Genomic DNA, 15,000 nt, shown 5'->3' on the forward strand with positions numbered 1-15,000 from the left:
GTGGTGTACAGGCTGGGTGGTGGTGTACAGGCTGGGTGGTGGTGTACAGGCTGGGTGGTGGTGTACAGGCTGGGTGGTGGTGGTGGTGTACAGGCTGGGTGGTGGTGGTGGTGTACAGGCTGGGTGGTGGTGGTGTACAGGCTGGGTGGTGGTGGTGGTGGTGTACAGGCTGGGTGGTGGTGGTGGTGGTGTACAGGCTGGGTGGTGGTGGTGGTGGTGTACAGGCTGGGTGGTGGTGGTGGTGGTGTACAGGCTGGGTGGTGGTGGTGGTGGTGTACAGGCTGGGTGGTGGTGGTGGTGGTGTACAGGCTGGGTGGTGGTGGTGGTGTACAGGCTGGGTGGTGGTGGTGGTGGTGTACAGGCTGGGTGGTGGTGGTGGTGTACAGGCTGGGTGGTGGTGGTGGTGGTGTACAGGCTGGGTGGTGGTGGTGGTGTACAGGCTGGGTGGTGGTGGTGGTGTACAGGCTGGGTGGTGGTGGTGGTGTACAGGCTGGGTGGTGGTGGTGGTGTACAGGCTGGGTGGTGGTGGTGGTGTACAGGCTGGGTGGTGGTGGTGGTGTACAGGCTGGGTGGTGGTGGTGTACAGGCTGGGAGTTTTGTCGCTTAAGACCATCTCTCATTGAATGGTTGCAAGGTCTACATTTATTTTTTCCCAGTCGATCCTCTTATTGTTGAAATTGAATTGATTGAATATTCCTTCTCGCTTGTTGGGTCTCTTAGACCTACTACCGTTATTTATGCTAGTTCGCACTTCAATGATCTTATGGTCTGAGTATGAAGTATCTGAGATTGTGATATCCCTGATTAGTTCATCATTGTTTGTGAATAACAAGTCTAGTGTGTTTTCGTTCCTAGTTGGTTCTGTAATCTGTTGATTGAGCGAGAATCTTAAAAGATCTCTGACCTGTGGTTGGTTATTTCCCGGGTCATTCCCTGCTATGATATATGTTATTCCTCCAAGGAGTGCCGGACCAACCGGGCTGTGGTGGATATGTGGGCCTGGGGGCCGCTCCAAGCAACAGCCTGGTGGACCAAACTCTCACAAGTCGAGCCTGGCCTCGGGCCGGGCTTGGGGAGTAGAAGAACTCCCAGAACCCCATCAACCAGGTATCAACCAGGTATATATGTGTTTACCATTCTCCATCTTAGACTTTGTAAATTGAAATCTCCAAGGAAGATAATATCTGGAGCTGGGTTTGCTAGGTTGTCAAGTATGTTCTCTATTGTGTGCATCTGCTCTGTGAATTCCTCAACCATTGTATCTGGCGGTTTATATATTAGAATAATAATTAGGTTTAGTTTCTCTACCTTAATTCCAAGTACCTCGACCACCTCATTAGTTGAGTTTAGTAGTTCTGTGCACACCAGGTCCTCCTTAATATACAAACCTACTCCTCTGTTTGACCTATTTTTTCTATACAGGAAGGATACAGGATATCAGGATCTATAGAGGATTATCAGGATCTATACAGGATTTTTTCTGTACAGGAAGAGTGGTGGTGGAATACAGGCTGGGTGGTGAGTGTGGTGATGGTGTACAAGGTGGACGGTGATGGTGAGCGTGGTAATGGATACGGAAGAAATAGAAACAGAATAGTGAGAATGAATGCGCGTAGAGTAATTACAATGATAAGGATGATGATGAGAGTGATTATGGCGTTGGTGATCACTATCATTAAAAATAACATATATCAAAGCTACAAATTACGTATCAAAATAAACCGTACTATATTTGAGTTGCCTCTCTGTTACTGGGATACTCTCTCTCTCTCTCTCTCTCTCTCTCTCTCTCTCTCTCTCTCTCTCTCTCTCTCTCTCTCTCTCTCTCTCTCTCTCTCTCTCTCTCCCCCATTTAAAATCATATATTACTTTCCATGAAAGCCCAATCAGCTTCGCTTACCATAAAAACTCGCTTAAACACCATTACAGAAGCCTAGCACAGTTTATACCAGGGTAAACAACCAATGGAATCCAAAGCTCTGCTTCCAGGAAATGTCAACATTTGTACACCTAATTCAACCTTTCTGTGTAAACATTCTATGTAAACATTCTGTCTATGTAAACATTCTATGTAAACATTCTATGTAAATATTCTGTCTATGTAAACATTCTATGTAAACAGTGTTACGAGAACATTCTTCGTCATCAGTAATTCTGTTTCTACGCCAATCTCTCTCTATTCATATGTACAATGTATAAGTTATACATTATACAACAGGAAGAATACAACAGGTTGTGTGTATATTTTGAGCTTCACATGTTGATGAGATGGAGATGCGTGTGGTTGTGGTTGAGATTGTGGTTGCCGTCTTCGGTTTTGGTACGGGGGAGGAGGTGGCGATTGTGGTTGTGGCAGTGGGATAGGAGTCGGGGATACTTGAGATGGTTGTTGTGGTTGTGGAGGTTGTGTATCAGTGTCAACCAGAGAAGCTGGTGTGTTCATGCCACGCCTTCTAGCCTGTGTTGTGGTGGTGGTAGTGGTTGTTATAGTGTGGTGTTGTGGTGGTGGTTGTTATAGTGTGGTGTTGTGGTGGTGGTTGTTATAGTGTGGTGTTGTGGTGGTGGTAGTGGTTGTTATAGTGTGGTGTTGTGGTGGTGGTTGTTATAGTGTGGTGTTGTGGTGGTGGTAGTGGTTGTTATAGTGTGGTGTTGTGGTGGTGGTTGTTATAGTGTGGTGGTGGTGGTGGTAGTGGTTGTTATAGTGTGGTGTTGTGGTGGTGGTAGTGGTTGTTATAGTGTGGTGTTGTGGTGGGGGTAGTGGTTGTTATAGTGTGGTGTTGTGGTGGTGGTAGTGGTTATTATAGTGTGGTGTTGTGGTGGTGGTAGTGGTTGTTATAGTGTTGTGGTGGTGGTAGTGGTTGTTATAGTGTGGTGTTGTGATGGTGGTGGTGGTTGTTATAGTGTGGTGTTGTGGTGGTGGTTGTTATAGTGTGGTGTTGTGATGGTGGTGGTGGTTGTTATAGTGTGGTGTTGTGGTGGTGGTGGTTGTTATAGTGTGGTGTTGTGGTGGTGGTTGTTATAGTGTGGTGTTGTGGTGGTGGTGGTTGTTATAGTGTGGTGTTGTGGTGGTGGTGGTTGTTATAGTGTGGTGTTGTGGTGGTGGTTGTTATAGTGTGGTGTTGTGGTGGTGGTTGTTATAGTGTGGTGTTGTGGTGGTGGTTGTTATAGTGTGGTGTTGTGGTGGTGGTGGTTGTTATAGTGTGGTGTTGTGGTGGTGGTTGTTATAGTGTGGTGTTGTGGTGGTGGTTGTTATAGTGTGGTGTTGTGGTGGTGGTTGTTATAGTGTGGTGTTGTGGTGGTGGTTGTTATAGTGTGGTGTTGTGGTGGTGGTAGTGGTTGTTATAGTGTGGTGTTGTGGTGGTGGTAGTGGTTATTATAGTGTGGTGTTGTGGTGGTGGTGGTGGTTGTTATAGTGTGGTGTTGTGGTGGTGGTAGTGGTTATTATAGTGTGGTGTTGTGGTGGTGGTGGTGGTTGTTATAGTGTGGTGTTGTGGTGGTGGTTGTTATAGTGTGGTGTTGTGGTGGTGGTTGTTATAGTGTGGTGTTGTGATGGTGGTGGTGGTTGTTATAGTGTGGTGTTGTGGTGGTGGTTGTTATAGTGTGGTGTTGTGGTGGTGGTAGTGGTTATTATAGTGTGGTGTTGTGGTGGTGATTGTGATAGTGGTGGTGGTAGTGGTAGTGGTACAGATAGGAAGCCCACCACAAACACGACAAATACCAAATCAGATTAATTTCAGCACTGACTAACACCCAATATTCCTTGGCAACAATTCATCCACTCAGACACCAAGTTACTTACCCAAACCTGCGCACCATAACTCTCCTTACTGGCAGGAAGCCACCATAACCACCATACCAGGTACCATACCAGGTACCATACCAGGTACCATACCAGCTACCATACCAGCTACCATACCAGGTACCATACCAGGTACCATACCAGGTACCATACCAGGTACCATACCAGGTACCATACCAGCTACCATACCAGGTACCATACCAGCTACCATACCAGGTACCATACTACAGATGTCCACACAATATGGTCCTAAGGTATAAACCATGTCCCAAAAGTAATTAATTATTTATCTGGTGTAACCTCATAAAATGCTGTGGATTTACAGCCAGGAAATACAACATGGCCTCCAGGCCTGGAGTACTGGAAGTGTGTACCCCTCCTGGATGAAGGAGACATGCTAGGAACATCCATCTTGGCACAACGTCCCTAGAGATCCTCCTATGATCGCATGGGAGACAAAACTCTCAAGGAGCATCTGATCCGAGCAGGTCTAAGACAGGAGACCCAGCCAGCGTAGACAAGGAGCGAGGAATGCAGCAGTACCAGCCTTGCTATCCTAACCTACCAGTGGAACAAGTTTTGGGTTCCCCAATAGGTTTTCCTACAGGGCTTGGGGAGTGCTTAGAAGAGCCCCCCCCCCCCACACACATGTCCCTTATGTGTAGTGGAAGCGTGTTGAACAGTCTCGGGCCTCTGGTGTTGACAGTTCTCTCTTGAACACTGTGAGGGGTCGGCCAGTTATGTCCCTTATGTGTAGTGGAAGCGTGTTGAACAGTCTCGGGCCTCTGATGTTGATAGTTCTCTCTTGAACACTGTGAGGGGTCGGCCAGTTATGTCCCTTATGTGTAGTGGAAGCGTGTTGAACAGTCTCGGGCCTCTGATGTTGATAGAGTTCTCTCTCGGAGTACCCCTTGCACCTCTGCTTTTCAACGGGGGTATTCTGCACATCCTGCCATGCCTTCTGGTCTCATGTGATGTTATTTCTGTGTGCAAGTTTGGGACCAGCCCCTCTACTATTTTCCACGAGTAAATTATTATGTCTCTCTCCCGCCTGCACTCAAGAGAATACAGATTTAGGCTCTTTAGTCGGTCACAATAATTTAGATGTTTTATTGAATGGACTCTGAAGCAGCGAAGGATCTCTGCACAGAAAAATGTCTACTGGACTTGAAACCACACAAATGGAAACTTATGAAGACATGAATGAGATGACATATATAGTGTAGGCACCTGAAATGAAAGCACCTAGCTAATACAGATATAGCAGAAAGAATACAAGCAAGAAGCTTGAATATACAAGCACATGCAAATGACCTGCTACGGACGTGCGACAGATTTGTCTTAAACCAGCAAATAGTAGAACCAACTAGGAAGGAGAACACGCTGGACCTCATTTTCACTAATAATGAAGAATTGATCAGGAACATAATGATCACAAATACCAGTTACTCAGATCACAACCTAACTGAAGTTCTGACAAGCATGGGGAGCAGACCTGCACAACTAGCCCCGAGCCCCGGTGGAGGAGAATTCAGAAAATTCAACTTTAATAATGAACAGATTAACTGGGAACGAATAAACCAGGACTTCGCAGAAATAAGCTGGCAAGAACTGCTAGGAAATACAAACCCGAACCAATACCCGGAAAAAATAAACTCTGTAGGCAAAAAATTACAGACCGATAGCACTACCATCACCCATCATAAAAATCTTTGAGAGTGCCAAGAAGTTAGATCACGAAATACATGGAATCACAGCATCTCCATAACCCCGGACAACATGGTTTCAGAACAGGGCGCTCTTGCCTGTCGCAGTTGCTGGACCACTATGATATGGCATTAGATGCTATGGAAGACAAACAAAACGCTGATGTAGTTTACACAGATTTCGCAAAAGCCTTTGACAAATGTGACCATGGTGTTATTACACATAAAATACGTTCAAAAGGAATTACCGGAAAAATAGGCAGATGGATCTACAATTTCCTGACTGACAGAACCCAATGTGTAATAGTCAACAAAATAAAATCCAGCCCATCAACCGTGAAGAGCTCAGTCCCCCAGGGAACTGTGCTCCAGTACTTTTTCTCATCCTCACATCGGACATAGACAAGAACACAACCTATAGCACTGTATCATCCTTTGCAGATGACACTAGGATCTTCATGAGAGTAGGCAACATAGAGGACACGGCAAACCTCCAATCAGATGTAGATCAGGTCTTTCTATGGGCTACAGAAAATAATATGGTGTTTAACGAAGATAAGTTCCAGCTCATGCGCTACGGAAAAAAGGAAAATATAAAAACGGAAACCACGTACAAAACTCCGGCAAATCATAACATAGAACGAAAAGGCAATGTAAAGGATCTGGGTGTACTCATGTCGGAAGACCTTACCTTTAAAGAACACAATAAAGTAGCCGTCACAACTGCAAGAAAAATGACAGGTTGGATAACAAGAACTTTTCACACTAGAGATGCTATACCGATGATGATACTTTTCAAAACGCTTGTGCTCTCTAGAGTGGAGTACTGCTGCACAATGACAGCCCCTTTCAAAGCTGGAGAAATTGCTGACCTGGAGAGCGTGCAGAGATCCTTTACTGCTAGAATCCACTCAGTAAAACATCTAAACTACTGGGACCGACTAAAGAGCCTAAATCTGTATTCTCTTGAGCGCAGGCGGGAGAGATACATAATAATTTATACGTGGAAAATATTAGAGGGGCTGGTCCCAAACCTGCACACAGAAATAACATCACATGAGACCAGAAGGCATGGCAGGATGTGCAGAATACCCCCGTTGAAGAGCAGAGGTGCAACAGGTACTCCGAGAGAGAACTCTATCAACATCAGAGGCCCGAGACTGTTCAACACGCTTCCACTACACATAAGGGACATAACTGGCAATCCCCTCACAGTGTTCAAGAGAGAACTGGATAAACACCTCCAAAGGATACCTGATCAACCAGACTGTGACTCATACGTCAGGCTGCGAGCAGCCGCGTACAACAGCCTGGTTGACTAGTCCAGCAACCAGGAGGCCTGGTCGAGGACCGGGCCGCGGGGACGCTAAGCCCCGAAACCATCTCAAGGTAACCTCAAGGCAGGTGTAGACCGTATACCGCAGAATACGCCAAGAAGGCCAGCTGAAGGTCCAGGCAGCCTTCACCAGGATTGTAGCAACAACAGTCCCCATCCTCATGTTTTGGTAGCTCTTAACGTGACCATCACACCTGGTTGATGGGGTTCTGGGAGTTGTTCTACTCCCCAAGCCCGGCCCGAGGCCAAGCTTGACTTGTGAGAGTTTGGTCCACCAGGCTGTTGCTTGGAGTGGCCCGCAGGCCCACATACCCAACACAGCCCGGCTGATCCGGAACTTCTCTTAGAAAACAGTCCAGTTTTCTCTTGAAGATGTCCACGGTTGTTCCGGCAATATTTCTTATGCTCGCTGGGAGGACGTTGAACAACCGCGGACCTCTGATGTTTATACAGTGTTCTCTGATTGTGCCTATGGCACCTCTGCTCTTCACTGGTTCTATTCTGCATTTTCTTCCATATCGTTCACTCCAGTACGTTTTTATTTTACTGTGTAGATTTGGGACCTGACCCTCCAGTATTTTCCATGTGTATATTATTGGTATCTCTCTCGTGTTCTTTCTAGTGAGTACATTTGGAGAGCTTTGAGACTATCCCAATAATTTAGGTGCCTCATCACGTCTATTCGTGCCGTATATGTTCTCTGTACTCCCTCTATTTCACCAATCTCTCCTGCTCTGAAGGGGGAAGTGAGTACTGAGCAGTACTCAAGACGGGACAACACAAGTGACTTGAAGAGTACAACCATTGTGATGGGATCCCTGGATTTGAAAGTTCTCGTAATCCATCCGATCATTGTTCTGGCTGACGCAATATTTGCTTGGTTATGCTCCCTAAATGTTAGGTCGCCAGACATCAGTATTCCCAAATCCTTTATATGTTGTTTTCCTACTATGGGCACAATTTTTACTTTTTTTGTACTTTTGTACCTTGTATTATGTTTCAGATCCTCGTTTTTGCTGTACCTGAGTACCTGGAATTTATCACTGTTAAACATCATGTTATTTTCTGTTGCCCAGTCGAAAACTTTATTAATATCTGCTTGTAGTTTTTCAATGTCTTCAGCAGAGGTAATTTGCATGCTGATTTTAGTGTCATCTGCAAAGGATGATACGAAGCTGTGACTTGTATTTTTGTCTATATCTGATATGAGAATAAGGAACAGCAGTGGTGCAAGGACAGTACCTTGAGGTACAGAGCTTTTAACTGCGCTTGGACTTGATTTTATATGATTGATTGTTATTCTGTTCTGTTCGACAGAAAACTGAGTATCCAGCGTCCTGCTTTATCAGTTATTCCCACTGACATCATTTTTGTGTGCTATCACTCCATGGTCACATTTGTCAAATGATCTTTGCAAAGTCCGCGTATAACCACATCTGCATTCTGCTTTTCTTCTAATGTCTCAGTGACTGTCGTAGTGATCCAGTAGCTGTGAGAGGCACGATTTTCCCGCTCTAAATCCATGTTGGCCTGGGTTGTGAAGGTCATTGGTCTCCATGAAACCGGTGACCTGACTCCTAATCACTCTCTCAAATATTTTTATTATGTGGGGACGTTAGCGCAACTGATCTATAATTTTTTTGCCAATACTTTGCTCCCTCCCTTATGCCTCGTTGCCTGGTGGATAGCGCGCAGGACTCGTAATTCTGTGGCGCGGGTTCGATTCCCGCACGAGGCAGAAACAAATGAGCAAAGTTTCTTTCACCCTGAATGCCCCTGTTACCTAGCAGTAAATTGGTACCTAGGAGTTAGTCAGCTGTCACGGGCTGCTTCCTGGGGGTGGAGGCCTGATCGAGGACCGGGCCGCGGGGACACTAAAGCCCCGAAATCATCTCAAGATAACCTCCCTCCTCCCATTGTAGAGAGGCAATGTCTGTTACTTTAATGCGCATCTGGTATCTCCCCCGTGTCCAAGCTATTCCTCCACACTATACTGAGTGCCTGTGCTACCGGCACTTTACATTTCTTTATAAATAATGAATTTCATGAATTTGGACCTGGGGCTGAGTGCATGGGCATATTGTCAATTTCTCTTTCAAAATTTGCCACGCTCGTGTTGATATCAGTAAAATTTACAGGGGTTTGGATATCACGCATAAAGAAGTTGTCCGGATCTTTCACTTTCATGCTGAGTATCGGGGTGCTAAACATGTCCTCAGACTGCTTTTTTAGGAATTCCCTAATTTCTTTGTCATCCTCAGTGTATGAACCTTCATTATTACGAACAGGTCAAATACTGACTGTGGTCTTTGCTTTTAATTTCGCGTATGTACAGCCAACACACACACACACACACACACACACACACACCCACACACACCCACACACACCCACACACACCCACACACACCCACACACACCCACACACACACACACACACACACACACACACACACACACACACGCCTTTGACACAGTACCGCATAAGAGGCTGGTACATAAGCTGGAGAGACAGGCAGGTGTAGCTGGTAAGGTGCTCCAGTGGATAAGGGAGTATCTAAGCAATAGGAAGCAGAGAGTTACGGTGAGGGGTGAGACCTCCGATTGGCGTGAAGTCACCAGTGGAGTCCCACAGGGCTCTGTACTCGGCCCTATCTTGTTTCTGATATATGTAAATGATCTCCCGGAGGGTATCGATTCATTTCTCTCAATGTTTGCGGACGATGCTAAAATTATGAGAAGGATTAAAACAGAAGAGGACTGTTTGAGGCTTCAAGAAGACCTAGACAAGCTGAAGGAATGGTCGAACAAATGGTTGTTAGAGTTTAAACCAACCAAATGTAATGTAATGAAGATAGGTGTAGGGAGCAGGAGGCCAGATACAAGGTATCATCTGGGAGAGGAAATTCTTCAGGAGTCAGAGAAGGAAAAAGACTTGGGGGTTGATATCACGCCAGACCTGTCTCCTGCAGCACATATCAAGCGGATAACATCAGCGGCATATGCCAGGCTGGCCAACATACGAACGGCATTCAGAAACTTGTGTAAAGAATCATTCAGAACTTTGTATACCACATATGTCAGGCCAATCCTGGAGTATGCAGCCCCAGCATGGAGTCCATATCTAGTCAAGGATAAGACTAAACTGGAAAAGGTTCAAAGGTTTGCCACCAGACTAGTACCCGAGCTGAGAGGTATGAGCTACGAGGAGAGACTACAGGAATTAAACCTCACTTCGCTGGAAGACAGAAGAGTTAGGGAGGACATGATCACCACATTCAAGATTCTGAAGGGGATTGATAGGGTAGATAAAGACAGTCTATTTAACACAAGGGGAACACGCACAAGGGGGACACAAGTGGAAACTGAGTGCCCAAATGAGCCACAGAGATATTAGAAAGAACTTTTTTAGTGTCAGAGTGGTTGACAAATGGAATGCATTAGGAAGTGATGTGGTGGAGGCTGACTCCATACACAGTTTCAAGTGTAGATATGACAGAGCCCGATAGGCTCAGGAATCTGTACACCTGTTGATTGACGGTTGAAAGGCGGGACCAAAGAGCCAGAGCTCAACCCCCGCAAACACAACTAGGTGAGTACAACTAGGTGAGTACACAAACTTGGAGAATGAGTACTAGAAGAAAACCCAGACATAATAGCACTCACAGAAACGAAGCTAACGAAAACGATAACAAATGCAGTGTTCCCACAGGACTATTATGTCGTGAGGAAAGAGAGAGAAGGAAGAGGCGGGGGTGGTGTAGCTCTGCTGGTAAGAAAAGGCTGGGACTTTGAGGATATGGTTATTCAGGGCTGTGAAGGTTTCAGTGACTACATAACAAGTACCATACTGGAGGACAAAAAATTATAGTCGTAGTCATATATATCCACCACCAAATTGAACCAGCAATGCTCGATCTGATATTTACCCTAAATGAGTGGGATATAAGGGAAGTTAAGATGGAAGCGCCCTTGGGAATGAGTGACCACAGTGTATTGAACTTTGAGTATCTGGTAAAGCTAGGAATTATCTCCCCAAAATAAAAGAACTAGGAACCTGAAAGAAATACTGAAAGGGGAATTATGAGGAGATGAGAAGTTTCCTAAGGGAAATACCTTGGGACACAGACCTCAGAGATAAGTCTGTACAAGATATGATGGACTATGTCACCCAAAAGTGTCAGGAGGCAGTAAGCAGATACATCCCGGCCCAAAAGGAAAAATCCGAGAAGCAACAGAAGAATCCATGGTATAATAGGGCATGTATGGAAGCAAAGGGACTGAACAAAAGGGCGTGGAGGAACTTCCGGAATAACAGAACACCAGAAAGCAGAGAGAGATACCAGAGAACCAGGAATGAGTACGTCAGGGTGAGAAGAGAAGCAGAGAAAAATTATGAAAATGATATAACAAACAAAGCCAAGACCGAACCAAAGCTACTCCACAGTCACATCAGAAGGAAAACAACAGTGAAAGAACAGGTATTGAAACTTAGAACAGGCGAGGACAGGTATACAGAGAATGACAAAGAGGTGTGTGAAGAACTCAACAAGAGGTTCCAGGAGGTCTTCACAATAGAACATGGTAAGGTCACTGCGCTAGGAGAGGGGGCAGTAAACAAGGCGGCCTTGGAAGGGTTCGAATTTACGAGAAAGGAGGTCAAGAGACACCTGTTGGATCTGGATGTGAGAAAAGCCTGTTGGTCCAGACGAGATTTCACCATGGGTACTGGAAGTGTATGCAGGAGCACTTTGCTTGCCACTCTCCATAGTGTATAGTAGGTCACTGGAGACGGGAGACCTACCAGAAATATGGAAGACGGCGAATGTGGTCCCAATATACAAAAAGGGTGACAGGCAAGAGGCACTGAACTACAGACCAGTGTCCTTGACCTAAATACCATGCAAGGTGATGGAGAAGATCGTGAGAAAAAACCTGGTAACACATCTGGAGAGAAGGGACTTCGTGACAAATCGCCAACATGGGTTCAGGGAGGGTAAATCTTGCCTGACTGGCTTAATAGAATTCTACGACCAGGTGACAAAGATTAAGCAAGAAAGAGAAGGTTGGGCGGACTGCATTTTCTTGGATTGTCGGAAAGCCTTTGACACAGTACCGCATAAGAGGCAGGTACATAAGCTGGAGAGACAGGCAGGTGTAGCTGGTAAGGTGCTCCAGTTGATAAGTGAGTACCTAATCAATAGGAAGCAAAGAGTTACGGTGAGGGATGAGACCTCCGATTGGTGTGAAGTCACCAGTAGAGTCCCACAGGGCTCTGTACTCGGTCCTATCTTGTTTCTGATATATGTGAATGATCTCCCGGAGGGTATAGATTCATTTCTCTCAATGTTTGCTGACGATGCCAAAATTATGAGAAGGATTAAGACAGAGGAGGATTGCTTGAGGCTTCAAGAAGACATAGACAAGCTGAAGGAATGGTCGAACAAATGGTTGTTAGAGCAAATATAATGAAATAAAGATATGTGTAGGGAGCAGGAGGCCAGATACAAGGTATCATCTGGGAGATGAAATTCTTCAGGAGTCAGAGAAGGAAAAAGACTTGGGAGTTGATATCACACCAGACCTGTCCCCAGCAGCCCATATCAAGAGGATAATATCAGCGGCATATGCCAGGCTGGCCAACATACGAACGGCATTCAGAAACTTGTGTAAAGAATCATTCAGAACTTTGTATACCACATATGTCAGACCAATCCTGGAGTATGCAGCCCCAGCATCGAGTCCATATCTAGTCAAGCATAAGACTAAACTGGAAAATGTTCAAAGGTTTGCCACCAGACTAGTACCCGAGCTGAGAGGTATGAGCTACGAGGAGAGACTACGGGAATTAAACCTCACTTCGCTGGAAGACAGAAGAGTTAGGGGGGACATGATCACCACATTCAAGATTTTGAAGGGAATTGATAGGGTAGATAAAGACAGACTATTTAACACAAGGGGCACACGCACTAAAGGACACAGGTGGAAACCGAGTACCCAGATGAGCCACAGAGACCTTAGAAAGAACTTTTTCAGTGTCAGAGTAGTTAACAGATGGAATGCATTAGGGGGTGATGTGGTGGAGGCTGACTCCATACACAGTTTCAAGTGTAGATATGATAGAGCCCAATAGGCTCAGGAACCTGTACACCTGTTGATTGACGGTTGAGAGGCGGGACCAAAGAGCCAGAGCTCAACCCCCGCAAGCACAACTAGGTGAGTACACCCAGAGGGGCCAACCACCCAGAGGACATTACCATGACCCCATTACCCAGAGTGACGGTCACTAATCACCACCATCACCACCCTAATCACCACCACCACCACCCTAATCACCACCACCACCACCCTAACCACCCCTAATCACCACCACCACCAACCTAATCACCACCACCACCAACCTAATCACCACCACCACCAACCTAATCACCACCACCCAAATCACCAATCCCGTGACGCCACACTGGAGCCGCCGCCATTATAACCGCTCTAGGCCAATATTATATACATCAATATATAATGTAGTGATCAATATAAGAGGTGTAGCCTAATACCGTCGAGCATGTGACCTCCCCGTGATCAATATAACAGTTCCACAGTGGCTTTAACTTCATATAATAGGCGTCACGGTCAATAACACCAACTTACCCACACACACACACGTGATCAGGTCAATAACGATGATGTGGTAGTTGATAGTGTCGTCAATACTATGTGGTCAATAACTATGTGGTCAATAACTATGTGGTCAATAACTATGTGGTCAATAACTATGTGGTCAATAACTATGTGGTCAATAATTGTGGTCAATAACTATGTGGTCAATAATTGTGGTCAATAATTATGTGGTCAATAATTATGTGGTCAATAATTATGTGGTCAATAATTATGTGGTCAATAATTATGTGGTCAATAATTATGTGGTCAATAATTATGTGGTCAATAACAATGGTCAATAACAAGCAGGAAGCTACTCACCTCTTGGGACAAGAAGGGCATAATTTGCGCAAGTATCGCGTTCAACCGCTTCGCAATTTCAGTCTGCAAAGGAAAAAAAAAAAAAAACATTATTGACCAAAATCGCACAAAAATACACCGAGTCTACATTGTACCATTATGTATATTGAATAGGAGTATACACACAAACACTGGGAGAATACACCCATATACATATACACGGGGAGTATACACACTCGTGTGTGTGTGTGTGTGTGTGTGTGTGTGTGTGTGTGTGTGTGTGTGTGTGTGTGTGTGTGTATGTATTAATGTATTCATATGTATTGATATGCGTAAATTTATTACAAAATACGCGCGTTGTCCGTCGTTCAATTCCTTTATTTATATATATATATATATATATATATATATATATATATATATATATATATATATATATATATATATATATATATATATATATATATATATAAACTGAAAACTCCACAACCCAGAAGTGACTCGAACCCGGACCACCAGGAGCCCGGGGCAACTAGTGTAAACGGTGCCTTAAGCCACTCGACCAACTGTGACCGTACAAAAGACATTGGTAGCCGAGCCTATATCCCCAACGTCCCGACGGCACTCGGTGGTAAGCTTGGGCAGAGTTATTTCATCACCTCACTTGTGGGACCACGGGAGTTTTCAGTTGCATATTGGCTTGGGGACCATTTGTGTTGCTCACGTGGTCAATATTAACCCCGGGGTGTGGTCAATATTAACCCGGGGTGTGGTCAATATTAACCCCGGGGTGTGGTCAATATTAACCCGGGGTGTGGTCAATATTAACCCCGGGGTGTGGTCAATATTAACCCGGGGTGTGGTCAATATTAACCCGGGGTATGGTCAATATTAACCCGGGGTGTGGTCAATATTAACCCCGGGTGTGGTCAATATTAACCCGGGGTGTGGTCAATATTAACCCGGGGTGTGGTCAATATTAACCCGGGGTGTGGTCAATATTAACCCCGGGGTGTGGTCAATATTAACCCGGGGTGTGGTCAATATTAACCCGGGGTGTGGTCAATATTAACCCGGGGCGTGGTCAATATTAACCCCGGGGTGTGGTCAATATTAACCCCGGGGTGTGGTCAATATTAACCCCGGGTGTGGTCAATATTAACCCCGGGTGTGGTCAATATTAACCCCGGGTGTGGTCAATA

General features: G+C 45.3%; 1 protein-coding gene across 1 annotated transcript in view; it reads right to left on the reverse strand.

The window, feature by feature from the left end:
• LOC123753799 (transducin-like enhancer protein 4) overlaps positions 1-15,000 on the reverse strand; it is a 100,803-nt gene that overhangs the window by 16,881 nt on the left and 68,922 nt on the right. The window contains exon 5 of the mRNA XM_069323931.1: positions 13,784-13,882. Within this exon, the coding sequence (XP_069180032.1) occupies positions 13,784-13,882 (99 nt within the window). The remainder of the gene's footprint in view (positions 1-13,783; positions 13,883-15,000) is intronic.

This window comes from Procambarus clarkii, chromosome 13 (assembly GCF_040958095.1).
Source record: "Procambarus clarkii isolate CNS0578487 chromosome 13, FALCON_Pclarkii_2.0, whole genome shotgun sequence".
In the NCBI taxonomy this organism is placed as follows: domain Eukaryota; kingdom Metazoa; phylum Arthropoda; class Malacostraca; order Decapoda; family Cambaridae; genus Procambarus; species Procambarus clarkii.